Source organism: Convolutriloba macropyga, chromosome 3 (assembly GCF_964194025.1).
Source record: "Convolutriloba macropyga chromosome 3, txConMacr16.3, whole genome shotgun sequence".
Lineage (NCBI taxonomy): Eukaryota > Metazoa > Xenacoelomorpha > Acoela > Convolutidae > Convolutriloba > Convolutriloba macropyga.
Window position 1 is genome coordinate 28,331,053 of NC_134470.1, and position 24,430 is coordinate 28,355,482.

The 24,430-nt window shown below is 35.8% G+C and overlaps 1 protein-coding gene across 1 annotated transcript in view; it reads right to left on the reverse strand.

The window, feature by feature from the left end:
- Nucleotides 1-24,430, reverse strand: part of LOC142336977 (nedd8-conjugating enzyme UbcE2M-like) — a 104,150-nt gene that overhangs the window by 31,895 nt on the left and 47,825 nt on the right. Inside the window, exons 2-3 of the mRNA XM_075385978.1 lie at nt 764-876; nt 351-484 (exon numbers count right to left, since the gene is read on the reverse strand). Of these exons, the coding sequence (XP_075242093.1) occupies nt 351-484; nt 764-869 (240 nt within the window). The 5' untranslated portion in view covers nt 870-876. The remainder of the gene's footprint in view (nt 1-350; nt 485-763; nt 877-24,430) is intronic.

The window sequence follows — 24,430 nt, forward strand, 5'->3', positions numbered from 1 at the left end:
AGTTACACGTTTAGGGCAGCCTCTGAAACAGATAATAGCGCTGCTTAGCAAATAATCTTCCTCCGATTCCATGTTACAGCGTCCGAGTGTATCGTCTTTTTTAAAGAGATTTTTATTGCTAGATGCTTTATAGTGCGTGTTGCAGAGGGTCCTGCGCCTCCCATGCAGGAAAACAGGAGCGGAACAAAAAAAATGCTATTTTCAATTTCCAAAATTTGTTGTCAATATTTTAGATTTTAAAGTGATATTTGTATGCTTTTGGGCATGACTAGGCCAACGGATTAAAAATTATAACGTTGAAGAAAGTTTACTGAATCTGGACACCCACGAAATTTCAATTCATGTCTTACCACAACTTTAAATGTGAAGCGTCCACCTTTGTAATAGCCGTCATCAGGTGAAATGTCAACAAAGAAATTCAGAAGGTCATCTACATTTGGAAAATCAATCTTGCACGTGTGAGGAAGGTCCAAGTCTTTCTGGTCTAAATAAAAGCACATATAAACCAGTTGAAAAACCAACAAGCATCTGCAGACTTTTTTGTTCCATGGTCTTGATTAAAACATAACTTGTATTTACGCGTGCTAATTTTTACGCAATAACGTACTTTAAGAAAATATAATTTGTTATGAGGGGGCAGTATAACACTGGAGTGGGCGAAACAGAATAGACCCGAGTTTTAGGAATCAGAACAAGGGTTCTTTTAGATTAGATGCCAGGTCACATTGTACAATTGTGGTACCACAGAGATCTTTTAGCGTACCTCTCATCATCCTAAGAACTGCAGGTGAGGTTTTCTTGGTGTTCTCATTTGTTTCTGTAGTTTCTGCAGCTTTGTCACTTTCTTTTAACGTCCAAATTTTCAACATTTTTCCTTAAATAATTTCTCAGTGCAATACATCTTTAGGTTGAGGCTCCTATGTTAAAAGCTAAATCCTAAAATTCCTAAAACCAAAAATTGTAACGTCGTAGAGTGCCTACAAGAGCTATATAATCGATGGAAAAAACGTTAATCAAAAACATCCCTGGACTACAATGCGCGCATAATAGTAGTAGTAGGTCAGGTTTGCGGTTTCATGCCGGGGGTGTTGTTAGTACCCCTTTTGTATCTTCAGTGGACAATGAATTGGTTATGTGGGTTGCAGTTTCTACAAAAACAGAGTATTCTCAAGGTGCATAAGTTATATTCATTGTAGTGCTCGTGAAATAAATTCCAGTAGGTTCTCGTGATTCTAGCTTTTCTCCCGATTGGTTCTTGCAGGTTGACCGATTTCGATACGCTGTTAAAAAGAATTGCTACTCTGTGCCAAAAGTCTTCATCGGTTTTATGTAGTCTGTTCTTCTGTCTTACAATCTCGTCGTTCGTGCTTTGTCTTGTTCTCTCGTTTGCCTTGATATTGATGAAATTGCTAATTTCGATGTCGTCCCTTCCATCAATAATCGAGCAGTACAATAAAAGACTTCGGAGTTCAGCGTAGAGTGACAATGGTAACAGTTTTTCTGTGAGCCGCTTTTTGTAATCATGTTCAGACCAGCATATCCATTTCGTGGTGTTTTTGCAGTTTCTCAATTAGCCTCAGGTCTGTTTTACTTGAATACCATACCTGACAACCAAACTTGATAATGGGAACAATGTAGCCGATGTAAGCGTTGAGCCTGGAATTTTATGGGAGTGCGATATGACAGATTTCTTTTAAGTGACCACAGCGCTCGTAGTGCATTGGAGTGACACCTGTTTGCATTTTCATTCCAGTTTAGAGAGTCTGATACAATGATTCTCAAATCCTTTTGATTTCCTGCAACATTCACCTTTTTGATTTGGACAGAGAAAGGTTATTTGAAATTCGGTAAATGCTCTGTTGAACACTCATCCCATTTACTTGACACCAGTTGAAGAGGCTCGCCATGTCATTTTCAAGTTCAGCATATTTGTTGTCATTGTCTTGCAATTGCTGTACATTTGTTGACATTGTCAGCTTGCAATTGTCTGCATATCCAAATAGGTACTCGTCTATAGGTACTGGCAAGTCGTTGATGTAGACTAAAATGAGCAGGGGCCCAAGCAACGAGCCTTGCGTTACTCCACCAACGACATCCCGTTCACACGATAAGCAATCGCCGACTCGAGTTTTTGTGTTCAGCGAGACAATCCGCAATGATCATTAGCGCTTTACCCCTGATTCCGATCAGTTCTAGTTTCATTATTACTCAGTCGTATGGAACCTTGTCGAATGATTTCTCAAAGTCTAACTAGAATAATGGGGCCTTTCCCACAGTATCAAAACCTTCCATTATGTTGTATATCCGCAAAGCTGGGGGGGGGGGCTATGAAAAGAAAGACCAAAATATAAAAAAAACATGTAAAATATTCAGATCATAACCCTCATGTTAAAAATCAACATGCTTTCAAATATTAAACAAATTAATCAGAGTATCAGTATCCTTATTTTTTGCTTCAGTTCAAATAAAAGAAAGCCCCCTTCCCTAAAAGCGTAGTCGGTCAACATGGGGGCAGCAAGTCAAGTCCTATGTATATTAATAAATTCTGACAGTAGTAAAAAATTAAGGATCAGATGCGAAAGATCGAGAATTTAAAGCATTAAAATTGTAACCAAAACAGATATGGTAAACAGCAATGAAAATATGTAGTGATTTTAATTCAGGATTAGGAAAAATAGTAAAATTTAATAAATTTCTAAAAATATAAACAGCCCCAATTCCTCTACAAGGGTTCCCATAGACGCAGGGAATCGGCGGATGAAACCTGCGCCACGGAGGCAGAGTATCGAGCTACGCAAGAGCGCGAAATTTATCTTTGTCCGTACAACAAGCTGATGTCATTTCAGTGGAAGTGCGTTTAGCCAGCATCATACTCTTGTTTCCGTAGCCATACCTTGAGAATAAGCCTCTATTCAATTGATGAGATCTTCGATCGCCAACGTTTTCGCTCGAGCCTAATCTTATTTTTCTTTTCTGATTTTCCAGAGAATTTTTTTTCCTGATGAAACTCTGCATCTACAGCGATATCATTCTCTATCGCCTCACATATCCAAATAATCTTTGACTTTCTTTTGCCTGGTCTTCACGTAGAAGAATGATTAGGCCACCGTCTTTAACCGGAATAGAGAAAACATTCCGGTAATTGTTATTGTGAGAGGGATGGTTCGGCTTTGCCGGGATAATAATTTTGTCAATTATTTCTTCGGCTTCCCTCAGAACACTGTCCGTGTTTGAAGTAGTCCAAGCAATGAAAGCCAATTTATGTTGCAGTCCATCTTTAAAAGATTTGTGCACATACTGATTGTACACCTTACTATGTTCGGCCACTTTCATAAGCATGTTAAAGTAGTTCGTTTATCATTCCTTCATAGTATCGTTGCAGGTTTAATCAGAGCTAATAACTTAACCCAGAACACGATTACTTTCAATTACCTCAAAATCTAATCCCGGAAAAATTTTGTTTGCCTTCTGAACACACTCCGGTTTTGCAATGAGATAACATAAGATCACATTATAGGCAAATGCACCGCTATGTTTATTGAGCGTAACCAGCACAATTCGAAGTGATTCAAGACTACCGGCCACACTACGGCCATCTGCGCACCATTTAAGAGTCAGAATGATAAAGTAGAGCCACTCCGTATATTGCCTTGGCTATTGGATCATCATCTGTGGTTCTTTTTTGAGATTTTTTTGATGGTTTTTGGAGCCAGATCTCTTTTCAAGCTTCTAAACGCGCTTCTGGCATCAATCAGAAGAACCGCATCAGTAAGATTTTCAAGAAAGCGTCAGCGGAGTTCGTTGGTAGCATGCCACTCTTTTGCCCAAGGCATAAGTGTACGTTCCCGCAACTGCTTAACGCACTACATTATACTCCTACCTTCAAATCGTCTTAAGACCTCGCCAAGGCAAATTAGTTGAAACCCCTGGCAACCAATCTGTGCAATCAGACGACAATTGTTATAAGTTTTTAAGAGAGTTAGTTTTTCGGTGGCAATTCTGATTGCAAGTGTGAAAATAGTTTTGCAGAGATTTTTTTTAGATTTTAGATTTTTTTAGAGCTGAGGAGGATTTTTATAATGTCAGAAATTGTCTCCATTCCCCTGCACCAAAACCAGATGGACTATGGCCGCCATTTGTAATTATTGCGGCACGTTTTATTTCGATGCCATCAATTTTTTCAATAATAGAAGGATCAAACGGCAAATCCCGCTTTTTAAGATCGGTTAAAACCTATTTTGGATCAGATTCTTGGATCAAACTTACTAAAAATGTTCATTTCTGCAATGATCCTGATGATGTTGGCTCATTCTTCTAGAAGTTGATTCACACCCCCAAGAGACGACAATCTCCAACAGGTTATAACCTTCCTTTTCTTCTAATTATAAGAATAGCTATATTCTAATTGTTTGCGTCTTTGCTCTCTAGTAATTAAGAAGAACATGAGCCGCTTCGAATCACAATGAATTCCAAGGTGATTTGAGAGATTTCAGAGCTTTGAAGTCATCTGTTAACTCACACGGAGGCGCTACCCTCGAAGACCGTTTCACCTACTCCCGCAATACCCTTCTCTATATCTCAAAACCGTTCCTTTTACAGCGGGTTTAAAAGATCATAGAAATTCCCCACATAAGTACTCCTAAAAGTTGCAGTTCTTGTTGGAACTAATATATATCAAATTTAACCGTCATATTTTATTGTGACCCGAACATTTTTCTTTTTTTAATAACCTCATCAAACATAAAAACAGTTAGCTAAACGTCCTTATTTAAGTTATTTAAGTTCTTAGTTTATCTTATTTAAGTTATTTCTCTCTAATTTCTTCCCTTCTGTTGCTAATAAAAAAATTGACCTAATTTTGAATTAAAATTCGTTCGTAAAGATGGTGTTCAGTTCTCATATTATTGTTATCAATCCTTCGCACGAAAGTTAGAGCTGCTAACATATGCCTTTTTTCCTTACTAAATCTCCATTTTCCCCCTAGCGCACTGTCCTTAGAATTTGATCTTGACTCTAGATATAACAATATTAAAGATTAAGCAGTATAGTGCAAGCCGGAAGCACTTTCGTAACGTGTGTAGGTGTCTGAAATGTGCCCTTGTCAGCCCTCCCGGGCTCCCTTCCCCACGCTGTCAACCTCCAATTCACACAACTGACACTTAAGCCGACCATCCCCATACAAAAGATGAGTCGCTCACTAAAGTCTCAGTTTAAAACTGCATTGAAGAACACGAAACTGTAAAAAAAAAGGGTCCCCGAAGCGCATTGCCGGGCAACTAGACCCTGGCCGATGAAATTCCGGATCTCTTCCCCAACGTCGTAGAACAGATTGAGCAAAGGTACCAAAAGGAGTGTCAATGAAGAGCAAATTTTAAAGGGGTCATCAAAAACAAAACGGGACAAAGTGTGTCGGCTGTTTTGAATAAATTTTGAAACCTTTGGAATGACGAATTTGCTCACTTATCATTTAAGGTCACAGCATTTTTTCTGCACTAAACTTTCCTAAACTTTAAGCGGAAAAACCTGAAACCTTCGTTGTATGACCAAAACGCTAAATAGGCGAGAAGAACAGTTGTGTAAATGTTAAATCGGCAAACATTTTCTTGAAACTAAAGCCCTGCAAAACAAACTTCATGAAAGAAATTCTAGCGAAGCAGGATGAGCTGGAACATTTTATCAGTTCACTGAACCAAGATGAACATTGAAGGCAATTAATTGCCTAACAAGAGAGCTCTCATCGGGTTTTTTTTTCACCGAAGGATAAAATCAAGAAACTGTACTTCAACTATTCCGTGAAAAATTCCAAAACCCTATCAAGCCAATTCAAACCATTTTTTTGACCCTCAAGCACGCAATTTCATTCAAAACCACTCCTCTGAAAAACATCAGCTCAAGGGCAATTTTAACTGCGTAATTAAGACCAAGGCATCGAAAATGATTGGAGACGAATTTCGACCATATTCAAATCAAACTCAGTCAATATTGCGAAGCGCTTATCTCCAAATGCCATCAGATTAGCCAACAAAGAACTTCCAGAAAAACATTTGACAGCACACAATGCTTGTCATCTCATAGCACTCGACAAAAACACTGGCGCTAGAAGAATTTGCGCTGAAGATATGTTGCTCCGTATTATTGGAAACGGTATTATAGAGAGCACAGAAAATGACTTGCACTTTCTTGGACGCAATAACAATCTCTGGCTAGACCAAAGTCTTCGAAATAATTATGCTATACTTTCATTTCGGATTGCCTATGATGCTCCCCAAGAATGAAGCAGTACCCATAATGGACACAAAAAAAGAATGGAAATTCCCCAACCGACTTTTAGTTTTTGAAAACACAATAAAGGGTCCTGCTTTGAACTGATTAGATCAAAATTCAAAAATAGCCTCATTTGGTTGTTTTATAGGCTTCACCCAGCTAGCTAAAAACTTTTAGCCCTGAGCACCCGCTGAAATTCTTAGCAAACATACACGATCATGTTAAACTTTTTGTAAACGCTCCAAATTGCCAATTGATTATAAAAAGACACGCAAACTCTAGGGCTTGTGATTTTTTCACATGAACTAAGATCAATATGGCGTATGGATAACGTGTTTTGGGATCCGTCTTTAGCAGTGATGATTTGCTTGAATCTTCTCTGGCAGTAAAATTGCAAACCTATTGCTTCACAAGCCCGGAGAATTTTTGAAAACATCTTGGCAAAAGGCCTATTCACGTTTGACAAAAAATGTTCAGCAAAAATTTAAATTTTTCCTTGAGCAACTGTTAATGCTGAGAACGTTTTCTTTGACAGAAAGAAACACTTTAAAAAAATGGAGACCCATCGTTTTTTGCTTGCCGCTCACCGTTGACGCACGCCAGTTGTAATTGCTACCAACCGTTGCTACTGCAATAGGTTGGACTTAACATTAGGGATTCGACATTGATCGCAATGTATTGCTCGTTGTTTTCGAGCCTCATGGAAATGAAAAGCTAATGTATATTCACTTCATGTAAAATTGGTTCGAGCAAGAACCAGAAGAACGCAAAGCCAGACATAAGAGAACCGAAAGTCTAGAAGACGATGTTCTCTGAACGTTGCCTGAAGACAAACGTCATGTTTTCCCTTGGTATGAGAAACTGGCTCATTTCTTCGCAACTGAATTGATATAATTTTTTGGTTTACACAATGGGATTTCTGCGACAGTCTGTATTCAGTACTCCACTGACTGATCTTGTGAAAATTCACACTAATAGTTCGCACTAATTGAACAAGTCCAAAATACCAAAAAAGACTTCGGAATTGAAAAAAAAATTGCTCTGCTCAATCCACGATTTCTGCACACGCAAGCAACGCACACTATAAAGCATCTATGATTACAAATCTCGGAAACAAAAGACGACACACTTTTGAAGGCAGCAGCATACTTTCCACGAATATAACTTTTGCACCCCAACGCCACGCACGCATTTATCTGTCTCAGAGTGTGCCGTAGTACTAATCGAGTAAAAGAGATTGAGAAAACATAAAGTGTTCTTGTGCGGGACACGACGCTAAAATTTTTTTCTATTTTACAACTTTTGACGCGGCTTCTGGACCAGTAATCATCAAACAATTTAAAATTCAAAATGTACCACAGTGTCTTATACCTGTTTGAACTTTCGTTAAGCAAACCTTTGAGATGAAATTTTTAGATGGAAGGTTATTATCTTTAGTGGGGGATCAATTTTTGTGGTTAAAACTGATTCAAAAATGACAAAATTGGGCTCTTTAGGTGGTTTATTATTTTACTTTCAGACTAATTTGATTTCTTAGACATTACCAAGGACCAATTAAAATATCTGTTTTACCGATAAATGTGTGTTCAGAGGTTAGATTTGAATCAATTTGTACTTCTAGGTTACCATGAGCATGAACAGGTTTAATTGCTTCTGCTTTAGAAGAGAACTCGCGATAAGAATTAGTTTCATTTGTAAGTAATGGATTTTGTGTTTGATCGGCATTCAATTTGAGTTGATTCACAGTCCATTATCTGGCTGTTTCTGACAATTTTTAGTCATTTCACAATGGAATCATTTCATTATTTTCAAAAATGCAAAAAATACTATTGTCATACCCAAATTGAACAATGTTCCTTCCACCTTCCAGTTTTTCGAAAAAAAAAAAGTGACGTATAATAGAAAAATAAAAAGTCTGAAGCGCCGTTCCTTGTGGACTAGCACCGGTCCTTGAAAAGACTGATTAATCTGGATATTTTCAGCTCAACACAAAGCATATTTTTCCAAAAAAAAAGAACATAAGGCGCCTAAAGTCGGATGTATTTTCTCGGGGTGCAAAAGATCGACCCCAAAAGATTTCAAACTGTGGACTACCTGGATTTTGTTCTAACGACCAACACTCCACAATGGCTTTGATTCTATTTCCTTATTACAGCGATAATATAATAATCTTAATTTCAACATGAGAGCAACTTAGATCACCAATGCACTAAGAACGAAAGCGTTAAAAAAGTCACTCAAGAAAGTCACTCGGAAAAAAAATTAAGCAGAAATTTTGATTTAAAAATACACACAACTGCAACAATTCTTGAGAAACTGTTCGACAGCAATTGAAAAAAGCGCCAAAGAAAAACAGAGAATCTTGGAATATCAAAGTTCAACACTTGTAATCAGGAAACAATTTTTCAAGGAAAGTTTTTGTTTGGCAACTACTTGCTGCTCTAGACTTTAGCCGGGTTGAGTTTTCGACATAAAAATAAGGTAAGAATTGCCTTGAAAAAGGTGAAAACAAAATTTTTTCACCGCAATGCGCCCGCATCTTTTAGCGATGAATGCGGTGAAAGCGATGACTTTTGTAATATTTGGGATTTTTAGCGGTTAAATTTTTTTCATCGCATTTACCGCTTCTTATCGAAAACTTCGGGTACACGGTTTTGGACCTCTGACCTCCTGCATGTCAGCCACTTCTTCATCCACTGCGTCACCTCAGAATTACTCTTAGTATATTCTTTCTGAATTCACATCAGATTCACCATACCTTATGCAAAACCTATGCTTTGAATTTTTTTAAGATTAGCAAAGAATTTCACCGCTAACAACAGGAAGCAATGAAATTAAAAAATTCACCGCTGAAAACGCAAATCTGGCAAAAATTCTCAACAATAAAAAGATTTTTAAGCATACAGTGGAACTCCGACTATCCTAATTTCATTTGAAAATGACCTTGACCCAATCAAAATCCGGTAAAACTAATATAATTTTATCTGTTTACAAACAACTTAAAAACGAAATAGCGATATTTTCTCAACGCACGTTAAAAGAAAAAAAATTAGGATTTTTTACGACCTACACATTGGGGAAAACTGACTCTGGTTTTGGTCAACGTTGAAAAACTCCTTGACAAAAATAAAACCCACTATTTTTAAAGTAAGATTATTCCCTTATATGCAATCAACTAAAAACAAATGCATTTTTTCTCCAGGCACGTTAGATCAGAAAATTTCCACTGTTTTGTTTTTGGCTTTTATTGAAAACTTTTGGCTATGTGTTTGGTTCGCTGGAATAAGTTTCGATTGCCTTAAAGTGTACGAGTTTTTTAAAAGAAATTTATTGGCACTAAAATCAAGCAAAAACTAATTTTTCAAGGCCAGCTACACCCAAAATTTTCCCGAGTTTGATTTTTTCAAATGCATTTTTTCTCAAGACACATAAGAACAGACACTTTTCAATGTTTTGTTTTTGACTTTTATTGAAAACTTTTGACTATGCGTTTGGTTCGGCTTGAATAAGTTTGATCACATTAAAGTGTACTAGTTTGAAAAAAAAACTTATTGGCACTGAAATCAAGCAAAAAATATAGTTTTTCCAGGCAAGCTAAACCCAACAATTTCCTGTGTCTGATGCTGCTAAAAAGAAGAATTTCTTACTTTGAGTTTGGTTCCATTTAAAAAACGCCTTGACGATTAATATTCCACCAATTTTAAAATAATTAATCGCTCATATCTGATTTTCAACTAAAGGACAATGTATTTTTAATTTTTTACATAGGCATGCAGCACCAATTTTTTTAAAATTTATTACTCCGCTAACATCGAATGTTTGTGATTATGAGTTTTGCTCAATTTGAACAACTCATTGACCCAAATGAAATCCACTAACTTTAAGACATTATACCAATGAAAAAGCCTTTTTTTTTGACCAGGCTCATTGGCCCAAAAAGTTTTAGTGTCCTTTTTTGTTTCCACTGAAAAATTCTTGCTTTGATTTCGTTTAACTTGACCAACTCTTTGATAATATTAAAATCCACTGAATAAAAACATATTGTTGTTTGCTCTAAAATTCAATGTTAAGGTTTTTTTTCTAGAAAATCTGATCACGATAATTTACAGTATTTTACACTTCTCATAATTAATGGAATTCTGTCTCTGATTTTGATTCTCTTTCGAAAAATTTTAAAAATAGTTTTGTTTGTTTGTATTCAACTAAAAGCCAAAAAAATTGCACCTGTTTTCCCAGTCAAAATAGAACTGAAACATTTCAGTATTTTGTACTCCGCTGTTGCGTTGAAATCGTCGGTTTTTCCACGCAAAATAGAGCTCAAAATTCACAGGGTTTGATTGTTCCATTTGAAAAAAACTCCCTGACACAATGAAAATCCACCAACTTAAAATTATCGTTGTTTGCTTATACACAACAAAAATACATTGAAACTGCATTCTTTCTTCAAATTTTCTGAGGTGAAGATGTTTGAATAATTTAGCGGTGAATTTTTGCATGAATTCAGATTTTGAGTGGTCAATTTAATTCCACTGTATTCACAACTACTCTTACATCATCTTTTTTGAAAGATTTTCTAAGGTGAATATATATTGGAGAATTTAGCATTGAATATGTGTTAGATTTGGGATATTTAGCGGTGAGCGTTTTTTTACCGCACTCCCGCATTCACCGCTACTCTTACATCTTTTTTTGCAAATTTTTCTGAGTTGAAGACATTTGGTAATTTTAGCGTTGAATTTCTGCAAGATTTGCGATTTTTAGCGGTGAATGTTTTTTTTCACCGCATTAACCGCATTCACCGCAAATCTTACATCTTTTCACCGCATTCATCGCAGTTCTTATAATTTTTAGCAATTTTTAGCGCTCACTACATGAGTCGAGTGTCACATGCATTTCTTCAGGGAGCCACTTCAGTTCTCAAATTTCATCAATGACTATAACCTAGTGAATTTTTCTTTTTCGTCGACAACCTAAAGATCTTTGCAACAGGTAAAAGAACTGCGAAGTTCTGCTAGAACCTGAATCAATTTATCAATGTGTTGTGTGGAACAAATTTAATGGCTGCAAACAAATGCTCAAATTTCGAATTTTGAACAGTGCTCCACCAATTCAAAATTTAAAATCAAATACTAGAGAATTCATATGCAGTCAATTAACTTCCCGGGCCGAGGTTTTCCCCCAAAAATAATGGTGAAAAGAGTGTACAGATTGCAAAAATTAAAAAAATTCACCCCGAATTCTCCGCTTAATTAAGGGTGGAAGAGTTATTATCAGACCTTAATTTAAAAAAAATTGGAAGGAGGTAGTGAGGTTTGATCCCCCATCATCCCTGTGTCAAATATGTTTCCTTCACTCTGCGCAGTAACCATTGTGCCGAATGATACCTCAATTTAAAGTTTCATTTTTGTTATAATGGTAATTGCGTAAGAGTGTATTTTTATCAGTCCACCCTAAATTACACTCTTTGCAAAGAATGTAAAAAAATTGGAGAAAAGAGTGTAAAAACAGTGTAATTTTTTAAAATTCCGCTCTTGAACTATTTTTCCCGCAATAAATGTGAGTGAAATACGCATTACATCTTAATCCCCGCTAATTAGGGTTGGATTATGGGTGAAACCTCGTCCCAGGTAAGAGTCCAGGTGACTGAAGGTATGAGCCGAAGTTTTCACTTAGAACTGATGCTTAGCAAGCAAATAAAAGTTTTCTATCCAATGAGGAAATATCTAACATTTAAAAGTAAGACTGCAAGTGAAATTAGGACTTGGAAAATCTGCTGTGCTATACCGGCACTCATATATGGATTTTAGTTATGTAGTCTGCCTGTTAGTGCTCAGGGAGCTGGAAAACTTCCGGGAGAAGGCTATTTGCTCGATAGCGGGCCTCGAAAAGATGAAGTACTTGAACAATTTAAGGCTCCTCAACATTCAACCTCTGCTATTATTCAATAAGATATTGGCTGTTGTCTTCAATGCTTATGACGCATGATCGAGAAATTTATTTGGAAATAACAGTTCCAGTAGACGAGCATAACATCGACCAGGTGTTCTGTTTGCGTTGTGTAAAACAAGAACCAAGAAGTCCACAGGTGAATTCGTTTTATGCCGGAGCAGAATTGAAAACAAAATAAAAATCACGAGGACGATTCCCTACGCTTGGTTTTTGAAACTGAGAATACTAAGATTTGTGTGAAAGTATGTTGAGGCTAGATTGGACAAGTAAACGATCGTTTGTGCTTGCCAACTTTACTGTGATTGAATATGTTGCAGATCTTTACAAATGGTGGAAAGGGAAACGAGAATGATCCCTTCAACATGCCAATTTTGAATTGAAATTGAAAAAAAATCAACCGAGCAATAAAAAAATGCTCTATCCCTTTTCTGCCGTGGTTCCAAAAGATACTTAAACATGGGGGGACGCCAGCCAATTGCTTGTGCGCAGAAGGGGCAGAATATGGAGCATCATAAAAGCTTGAATTTGTTTTCTTAAAAGTTCCACCTTACTCCCCATTGCCCCCCGAATCTTACAGTTTTTTTGGATGGTAATTTTGGGTTAACATCGAACAATCCCCCCTTACTCACCACTACCCCATAATCTGATATCGTAAATATAGCCCTAAATATACCCCCTAATCTTACATCTTTTTTGGGGGGGGGGGGGGGTATTTTTGAGGAAAAATATCTAAAAAATCCCTATCTCTAGTTACCCCCTCATTTTACATATTTGAAGGGGTAATTTGTGGGAGGTCAAAACTAACATTTCGCCCATACTCCACATTACACCCTATCTTAAATCGCTTCACCCCATAAAATCAACCCCCTAAAATTACATCTTTTTAGGGGTTAATTTTGGCTTTACCCCCCTAAAATGTCCCTTAATCTTATATCTCTTAGGGGTTAGTTTTGAGGTTAATATTATTCTAAAAATTTCCTCATTCCCCTACTCCCCATTTCCTACCTTATCTTACATCTTTTTAGTCCCTTAAACTTACATCGTTTTGAATGGTAAATTGGGGATAAAATCTAAGAATTGACTCCTTACTTCTCGTTACCCCCCTTTTCTTATATCGTTTTAGCCACCCCACCCCCTTATAATCACCTCCTCTCCTAATCTGATATCTCTTTGAGGGCGCTTTTCGGGGTGTAAAATCTAACAATCCCTCCATTCTGCCCATTGACCAACTAAAATTATATCGTTTTAGCCCCCAAAAATTACCCCTAATCTCACATCTTTTTTGGGGGTACTTTTGGGAGATAGAAATCTAAAAGTTGACCCATTACCCCCTTACCCCCATAATCTTACATCATTTTACCCCTTAAAATTAACCCCCTACTCTTACATCTTTTTAAATGGCATTTGGGGGAAAAATCTAACCATCAGGCCTTATTCCCTGCTACCACCTAATCTTACATCGTATTAACCCCTAAATTTACTCCTCTAATCTTACATCTTTTTAGATGGCACTTGGAGGATCTAACCATCAGGCCTCACTCCCCACTAACACCCAATCTCACATCGTTTTAGCCCCCTAAACTTAACACATAATCTTACATCTTTTTTTTGCGGGGGGGGGGGAGTATTTTTGGAAAAACATCTATAAACTTCCCCATTACGACCAATTACCACCCATTGCCCCCTAATCTCAAATGGTTTTATCCCCTCTAGTTACCCTTTATTTTTACATATTTTCAAGGTAATTTTTGGAGGGTTAAATCTAAAATTTCCCCCATAGTCGCCATTACACCCTAATGTTACATCGTTTTATCCCCATAAAATCAACCCAGAATCCTATATCTTTCTATTGGTGGGAGAGGTATTTTTTGGCGGTTAAAATCTCACAATTTCAACATCACCCCCCAAAAATTCCCGTTCCTTACCACTTGGGGCTTGCCTTTGGGGCTAAAATCTAAAAATTCCCCCTTACTCCACATTACCTCCTGTATATTACATCATTTTACCCCCAAAAATTATCCCCTAATTTGACATATTTTTGGGGGTCAATTTGGCTTTACCCCCCGAAAATTATCTCTAATCTTAACTCTTTTTGGGGGTTATTTTTAGGGTGAAGTTAATCTAATAAATCAGCCATTCCCCTTACTCCCCATTAGCTCCCTTATTTTATATCATTTTAGCCCCCTAAAATTACTGCCTTATTCTTAAATCTTTTTGAATGGTAAATTGGGATAAAATCATAAAATCTAAGAAATACCCTCTTACCCTCATTACCCCCTTTTCATACATCGTCTTACCCTCCCTTAGAATTACCCCCTAACCTTACATCTTTTTGGGGGTAATTTTTGAGGGGCATATTCTGAAATTCACCCCATTAGCACCCATTACCTAATCTTACATCATTTTACCCCTAAAAATACCCCCCCCCCCTTAATCTTACCTCTTTTTGGGGGGTAATTTTATAGGGTCTAAAATCTAAGAATTCCCGCAACTACCCGCCACTGCTCTCCATTACCCCCACTCCTACATAGTTTTAGCCCGCGTAAAACATTATTTCCTAGTGTTACATCAGTTTGAGGGGCAATCAGGGGAGTAATTTTGACTAGGTAATGTTCGACTTTCATTGAGCAAATCGAATGGCACTATTCTCAGTAAATTTTGAATTAACGGGATTTTGATCCTCAGGCGTGACTGTCCAATATTTTGTCCACAACGTCAGCAGTGACGGCTGTTTTTCATGGAAAGCTGTATGCCGAGTTTGGTAAGAACTTTTTTTGCTCCGAATTGTCCTCTGGATGATTTCACAATAAAATTGTCTCACTTCTGAAGAACGTACAACGAACATGTTGCAACCAGAGGGCTACAACATATCTTTTATATGTTTGACCTTCTTTTTTATCGGGGAAATGATCAAGTTTATTTGCAGACTGACATCTCGTCGTACTCAGTAAAAAATGGATGTTAATTTAAGGAGACGTTTGTTATCCAAAAGTCCTGTTCAGAAAGTCCATGTTTGTCATTAGTGAATATTTGCAATAAATGTTTTTTGTAGGATTCGTAACCGCTCTTAATCTGATTTACACTTGTAAGTCATGTAAAAAGTATTCTTTGCAGTTCTTTGGGTTGAAAACCAATTTCCATTCACTTAGTGGAAGGCAAAAGAAGAATAACACTTATCAGAGAAATACGAATTTTTTTCAAATTTTTAAACAAACATTAAACAATTTTTTCCCGGACGGCTTTCCTTATGTCAAGAAAATGGTTACCCTAATATCGATGTTCAAAAATTGATATTCAAAACAATTATGTATTAGGATTCTCATAAGAACAAGCAATAAACTGAGTACTGCATCAAAGGCGACTTCAAAGGATTTTTGGAAAATCGATAACAGTCTACAGAAATTCAGGTAATAAGAAAAGGCAGAATCCTGTAAAAAGTATGTTTTACAGTTGTTTAGTTCAAAATTGACTACCATTCATATAATGAAAGGCAAAATAAGAGTTAAAATATTCACAGAAATATGAAATTTTGAAAATTTTTAACCAAATATTAAAGATTTTTTTCACGGGGGTCTTTTGTTGAGTCAAGAAAAATGTTACCTTAATATCGTTGTTCAACTATTGATATTCAAAACGAGTATGTATTATGAGTTCCTTTAAAAAAAAGTAATAAGCTAAGTAGTGCATCAGAGGCCACTTCATGGAATATTTCAAAAATCGATAACAGTCCGCAGAAACTCGGTTAATAAGAAAAGATGAAGTTTTTCTCAAAGTAAGTTAAGTTTCTTAATAAAAAGGTAAGTTTTTTTTACTAATGTGCCTGCTAAATTTACTCCTCTATTTTTACCCCATAATCTTATATCTTTTCTAAGGGGTAATTTTAAGGGTCAGTTTTAAAAACTCCCCCCTACTCATCATAACCGCCTTATCTTACATACTCATTACCCCCTTACATTAAATATAAAAATTCCCTCCTTTCTCCTCCTCATTACTTGTTTGTCTTTTATCGTTTTACACACTATAGTTACCCCCTAATATTAAATCTTTTCGGGGGTTATTTTTTTGGGTTAAACCTAACGTTTCCCCCATACCCCCCTTACACCCTAAGCTTACGTCGTTTTATTCCTAAAATCACTCCCAAATTATACATATTTTTGAAGGTTTTTTTGGGAGTTAAAATCCAAAAAATTCCAACATCATCCCCCATTATGCCTCATTACTCCCCACTACCACAGGTGCTAAAGTCTAAAAATTCTCCCTTACTCCCCATTATCTCCCGATTTTTATATCGTTTTACCCCCATAATATTACCCGCCTTATCTTACATATTTTTGGGGGTAAGTGTTGGGGGTAACGTCTTCGCCCTATTACTGCCCATTATCCACCTGATCTTACAACGTTTAACGCCCCTGAAATGAACCCCCAATTCTTACACCATTTCGTGGTCTAATTTCGAGGGTTTATTATCTAGAAATTCCCCTATTAAACCCCACTACCCCTAATCTTACAAAAATTTACCCCCCTAATATTACCGCCTTAATCTTATATTTTATTAGATGGTAACTTTGGGGGTGAAATCTAACAATTTCCCCTTACTCCCGATTACGCTCTTATATTACATCTTGTTACCCCCAGAAACTACCCCAAATCTTACCTCTTTTTGGTAGTTAATTTTTGGTGGTAAAATTTAAAAGTTCCCCCTTACTCCCTTGTCTCCTTTATCTTTTATCGTCTTACACCATAAACTACCCCCTGATCTTACATCTTTTTCGATGGAAATTTTGGGGGTAAAATCTAACACTTCACCCTTACTCCTCATTACCCCCCTTATCTTACATCTTTTTACCCCCTGAAAATACCCCCAAATATTACATGTTATTGGGATTTAAATTTGGGGGTTAAATTCTAAGATTTCCCCTTTTCTCCATTATCTCCTTTATCTTTTTATCGTTTTACATCATGAAACTACCCTCGGATCTTACTTCTTTTTCGATGGTAATTTTGGGGGTAAAATCATAGAATTCTCCCTAACTCCTCAAAACGCCGTTATCTTACATTTTTTTACCCCCTGAAAATACCCCCAAATCTTACATGTCATTGGGGTTTAATTTTGGGGGGTAAATTCTAAAAGATCTTCTTTACTCCGATATCGCCCTTATCCTCTATCGTTCTACAAATCAAAATTACCCCCTGATCTTATCGCTCTTTCGATGGTAGTTTTGGGGTTAAAATCTAACAATTCCCCCTTACTCCCCACTACCCCCAATGTTACATATTTTCAGCCCACTAAAATAATCCCTAATCTTGCATCTTTTTTGTGAGGGTAATTTTTTTTTGGAAAAAATCTAAAATTACCATTACCCCCCATTACATCCCATTGCCCCATTAATCTTGCACCTTTTTACCCCCTATAGTTACCCCCTATTTTTTCAACTTTTTGTGGGTAATTTTTAGAAGTTTAAATCTAACATTTTAGATTCCCCGCATTTTACCCTAATCATACATCGTTTTATCCCCCTAAAATCATCCCTTAATCTTACATCTTTTTTGGAGGGGAGGTTTTTCTGGGGATTAAAATCTAAAATTTCCATCATCAACTCCTATTAAGCCTCATTCCCTACCACTTGGGGGCTTGATATTGGGGTAAAGTCTAAAAATTCCCCCTTACTCCCCATTGCATGCCGCATCTTACATTGTTTCACCCCCATAAAATTACCCTCAAATCATTTATCTTTTTGGGAGTCAGTTTTGGGGGGTAAATTTTAAAAGTTCTCCCTTACTCCCTTATCTCTTTTATCCTTTATCGTTTTACAATATATAATTACCACCTGATCTTACATCCTATTTGATGGTAATTTTGGGGGTAAAATCTAACAATTCCCCCTAACTCCTCATTACATTGTTATCTCACATCGTTTTAACCCCTGAAATTAACACCAAATCTTACATCATTTTGGGGGGTAAAATGTGGAGGTGTAAAATCTAACAATCTCCCCTTACTCCCCACCCCCTCATCTTACATCGTTTTAGCCTCCTAATTTTACCCCTTAATCCTAATTTAACCCCTTAATTTTTTGGGGGTAATTTTGGGGGGTGGGGGAAATCTGACATCTTTACCATCACCCCCCTTACAACCCATTACCCTCTTAATGTTGCACTGCTTTACCCCCTATATTTACTCACTTAAGTTACTCCCTAATTTTACAACCTTTTAGGCGTAATATTTGGAGGGTTAAATCTAACATTTAACATTCCCCGCATACTACACAGTACACACTAATCATACATCGTTATACCCCCTAATATCACCTCTTATTGTTTGGAGGGCCAATTTGTGAGGGATTATAATCTAAAAAATCCCCCATTACATCCCACTACCCCCTAATCTTACTTGACTTTACGCCTCTAGTTTTACCGCCCCAATCGTACATCTTATTGGATGGTAATTTTTGGGCTAAAATCTAACAATTCCACCTTACTCCTCATTATCCCTTTATCTTACATCTTGTTACCCCCTGAAATTGCCCCAAAATCATAAAAATTTTGGCAGTTAATTTTTGAGGGTAAAATCTAAAAGTTCCCCCTTACTCCATTGTCTCCTTTATCTTTTATCGTCCTACACCCTAAAACTACCCCCTGATCTTACATCTTTTTCTATGGTAGTTTTGGGTGTAAAATCTAACAATTACCCCTAACTCCCCACTACCCCTAACATAGTTTCACCCCATAAAGTTACCCCTAATCTTACATCTTTTTTGAGAGGGTAATTTTGTGGAAAAATTCTAACATCTTTAGTCTTACCCCCATTAAAACGCATCACCCCCTTAATCTTGCATCGTTTTACCACCAATTGTTACTCTCTAATTCTACAACTTTTCCCATATTCTACTCCCTAATCCATCTTGCCATAAATACTTTTTTAGGATTCATACTTTTTTCAAAATTAATCCCGTGAAAGTCCAGTTAAAAAAGGCTTTGCAGTTGTTACAATTAGAATCAATTATTTTTCAGATAATGACAGGCAAAATAAGTAAACACCTCATCACTGAAAAACAAATTTTTTTAAAAAAGATTGAATCAAAAGCTAACCATAATATTTTTTCACGGGGGGTCATTTCTAAGTCCAGTGAAAAGTTCCATTGATTTTGATGTTCAACTTTTTATATTTGCAACGAGTGTGTTTTAGGATTCCACTAACAACGAGTAATAATCTAAGTATTGCATCAGAGGCCACTCCAATCTTTTTTAGAAAAAAATAACAGTCAACAGAAATTAAGTTTATAAGAGAAGGCAAAATTTTTCCAAAAAATATTCATCTTATTGTGAGCAACACGGCTCAAAAATTTTTGTTTTTAGAGCTTTTTTGAAAATGGTAAAGAAATGACAGTAAACAAATTTGAATTTGAAAATATATTGGGGGAGTACACCTAAATACGATAGTGATTGAGTATCCTCGAAGACTTTTTCCCCGTTTGAGTAATCAATTTTTTCAAATTTTTCAAATTTTGTCAGTTCCTAAAATTTTATAAAATTTTTCTAGCTAAATTCATTTTGTCATAAATACGTTTGTAGGATGCATAGGCGCTCATAACCTTTATATTTAATCTTGTAAATGTCCTGTAATTTTTTACAAGTTATAAATTTTATATAATCACCTCTCTATGTCCATTATGCCAATAATACTTGTGTAGAAAGCGTAAGTCCTCATCATTTTCAGATTCACTTGTGTAAATATTAGAATTAATTAACGTTCACTTAATAAAAAAAAGCCAAAATAATTAAAAATCAAACTACTGGAATATGAACTTTTTCCAAATACTTATTCAAATATTAGACATATTTTTTTCGCGAAGGGCTCTTCTTATGTCCAGAAAAAGTTCTTTTAATACCGATGTTACACAATTGGTTTTCAAAGCGAGTATGTTTCAGGAGTGCCTTAAGAACGAGTAAAAAACTACGTTCTGAAGCAGAGGCCATTACAAAGAACTATATGAAAAAAAATAACAAACTCAATCTGCAATCAACAAACAGCAGGCATTTCTTGAGTTGCGTAGTGCTGTTATTTTGAGTTGTGTTTTTCTGTGTCCAGAAAACTGAAGACGAGCTTTTCAAAAAAAACTATCCTCGAAGTCTTTTTCTCCGTTTGAGTAATCTTTTTTTCAAATTTTTTGTCTATGAACGTAATTTCTTAAAATTTATAAAGTTTTCTCTCCAAATCCATCTTGCCATAAACACTTTTTTAGGATTCATAGGCGCTTATAACTTTCAGATTTTTTCCTGTAAATGTCCTGTAACAAAGTAAGCTTTGAAGTTGTTAAACACAGAATCTATTACCGTTCACATAATGAAAAAGCCGAAGTAATTAAAAAGCAAATCACGGCAATACGAACTTTTTTCAAATATTTAACTAGAAATGAAACAATTTCTTTCACGCAAAGCTTTTCTTAGTTCTAGAAAATAGTTCACTTAATACCGATGATAATAATTGATATTCAAAACGAGTATGTATTAGGAGTCTCTTAAGAACGAGTAGTAAACTTAGTACTGCATCAGATGCCACTTCAACGAATTTTTAGAAAATCAATAACAGTCCGCAAAATTTCAGTAAATAAGAAAAAGCAGAGTCCTCTAAGAGTTTTTTTAAAACGAGCTGTAAAGCTCAATAATTTTTTGTCCTTGAATTCTTTTTCGAAGACCCAGAAAACTCTAAATAATATAATCAGATTAGTTTCAATGTCAGCATATACTGGGAGTACATTGTAATATGATAAAGATTACGTTTCCTTGAAAACTTTCTTTCCCCGATTGAGTTATCATTGTTTTACTATTTTATTCGATGAGAGCCAATTTCTAAAATTCACGATATTTTTTCTCTCCATATTCGTTATGCTCTAAAATTTTTTTGTAGGATGCGCAAACGCGCACATTTTTTAGAATTAATCCCGTGAAAGTTCTGTAAAAAGTAGGTTTTGCAGTTATTACAGTTAGAATCAATTATCTTTCAGATAAAGACAGGCAAAATAAGTAAACACTTCATCACTGAATAAAAATTTTTCAAATATAGAATTAAAAGCTAACCATAATTTTCTGTCACGGGGGGTCATTTCTAGGGCCAGTTAAAAGTTCCAATGATATATTCGCAACAGTTTATATTCGCAACGAGTATGTAATAAGAGTCCCTTAACAACGAATAATAAACTAAGTATTGCATCAGAGGCCACTCCAATCTTTTTTTTAGAAAAACAATAACAGTCAGCAGAACTTAAGAGAAGGCAATAAGTTAATAAGAGTTAATAAGAGAAGGCAACAGAAGTTAATAAGAGAAGGCAAAATCTTTCAATAAAATATTCTTCTTATTTTGAGCAACAGGGCTCAATATTTTTGTCTTTGGAGCTTTTTTTTGAAAACGGTAAGAAAAATGACAGTAAACAAGTTTGAATCTGAATATATATTGGGAGTACACCTAAATACGATAGTGATTGAGTATCCTCGAAGACTTCTTCTACGTTTGAGTCATGAATTTTTTCAAATTTTTCAAAATTAGTCAGTTCCTAAAATTTTATAAAAAATTTTCTCTCTAAATTCATTTTGTCATAATTACTTTTGTAGGATGCATAGGCGCTCATAACCTTTATATTTAATCCTGTAAATGTCCTGTAATTTTTTACAATTTATAAATTTTTCTCTCTCCATATCCATTATGTCATAAATACTTGCAAAAATGCTCATCATTTCCAGATTTATTTATGTAAATGTCAGAATTAATTAACGTCCACATAATAAAAAAGCCAAAATAATTAAAAATCAAATTACTGGAATACAAACACTTTCCAAATTTTCATTCAAATATTAGACATATTTTTTGCAAAGGGTTCTTCTTAAGTCCAGAAAAACCTTTCAATACCGATGTTACACAATTGATTTTCAAAACGAGTATGTTTTAGGAGTCTTTTAAGAGCGAGTAATAAACTATGTACTGAAGCAAAGGCAATTACAAAGAGCTATAAAAATAAAATAACAATCTGCAATCAACAAACAGCAGGCGTTTCTTAAGTTGCGTAGTGCTGTCATTCTGAGTTGTATTTTTCTGTGTCGAGACAGCTGAAGACGTGCTTTTCATAAAAACTACAGTCAAGGAAAATACAGACCCCAAAACAAAAATTTTGCCTAGTTGATTGCCCTTTCATCTATTCTTAAGGCTAGTGCTCTTCTCTGGCAATTATTATTGTTTCATTTGAACTTGGGTAATTGATATTTCAAAAAGCTACAAAAATATAACCATCATTAAGCAACGTGATTCATCACAGAGAAATCTATGGTTATCGCAAAAAAAATTAGTTATCACAAAATTTTGAAAGCTAGATTTTTATTATGCTGCCGCTGAATCAAAAAAAACTGTCCCAGCCCAAAAATTTCAACATTGGTTTTTTCAACGTGCTGCTTAGTTCTTAATCTGCTAGGGAAATTAGGCTCGAAAAACGCTTACAATCAACTAACAATTTAAAAAGCAGAACCCACATTGAGAATTGAACAAAACATTAAGGTTGAATTTACGATTTTTGATCGAATTATTGGGTCTTTCCCATTATAGCCCCCCATGAATTTATAGCCCCCATTATTGTATAATTACCATGATTGGGGGCAATAGGTTATCCGACCACTAGGCTGGGGGGCTATAATGGGAAAGACCCGAATTGTTCGAATAGAAATTCATTGTTCCTTGACCGTCGTTATTCTCTTCGAAACCCATCAGTTGCAAAAAATTAAAGACACAAAAGATTTTGCAACTCAGAATAGCGCATTTGAATAGAAGCTGCATATGGTATTTGTAAATCAGCACCAAACAAAAATGCTTCCATCAACAAACATCACAAGACTCAAAATTTACCTATTTTCGAAATCAATTTCATGCTTGAAATCAACATCCAGCACACTACTCATAAATAGGAATTAACAGTGCAGTTGACTCCCTCCTTTGTGTTGCTCTTAATTATCCGTTCATCAGTTCCCTTGTCGATAACTGCAGTTGTCCAGTCCTTTCATCCTTTTGTTTTCTTTGTGGTCCTCAAACTCTCTTTAACAATGAATATAATATTCTCTGAAATTTTATCATGTATATAATATTCTCAGAATAATTTCCCCGATAAATACATTTGGGCCTCATTTCTTCTCATCTATTCGTCTGTATACTTTTTCAATACCTACTGACGTTTGCTCGCCTTCGCTGGCTGAACCTTGGCTTGCGACCGCAAAAATGTTAATGACAGTATCGATTCCATGCCATGATGAGTTTCTTTCGTGTCCTCCTTAGTATCCGGATAACCAGAATCTTTTGTACATGCAGTACTTTTTTCAATTTAGCGCTCCATTGCTGTCTTGCTTTTCTTTAGCTTTCGAAATAATTGCAGCATCCAAAGGTTGAAACAGATGCTGCATCAGAATTCTTGAATCAGCATTGCCCCATATCTGCTCCTGGTTCTTTTCGTAGAGCTTGCTGGCCTCCTCCAGCTCTTTGAAAAAAACTCTTTGAGTCGAGATTTCAAAAGGTTTACATTAAGACCAATAAATAATAACGAAGACAAAATGAACTACAATACAAACATTTTTTACATTATCAAAATCTTCCAAAACTTTTTTCTCAAATCCTTAACCTCAGCTACGCCCCCTTTCGAGTTACCAAAATTTTGCTCAACATGGAGATTCGCTAATTCAACTTCTGTTTCAATAATGTAAAAAGTCTTTTTAAAATGACTTTAATCAACACCTGTTGCGATAATAGCAGTTAAATAAACTGACAGTGTAATAAATTTTAAGGCCCGATCGACACTGGAAAACACTTCAGCATTTGAGGACGAGTTTATCAACACTCTTTTATTGCCACTGTTTACTTAGTAGCAACTGTGGCGATAAAAGAGTATTGATAAACTCGTAGTCTAATGCTGAAGTGTTTTTCCAGTGTCAATCGAGTATTTAAATTTTTTGCAGCGGCAGTTTATTTAACTGCTATTATCGCTACAGGTGTTGATTATTGAATATTACCACACGGTTGTTATCACCACCGAGAAGTTATCAAACTCCGAGGCGAAGCCGAGGTGTTATGATAATAAATTTTAGTGCCTGATCTTTCAGTGTCAACCGGACATTAAAATTTATTACACTGGCTGCTTATTTTACTGCTATTATTGCAAAGGGTCTTGATTTAAAACCTTCAGCATTC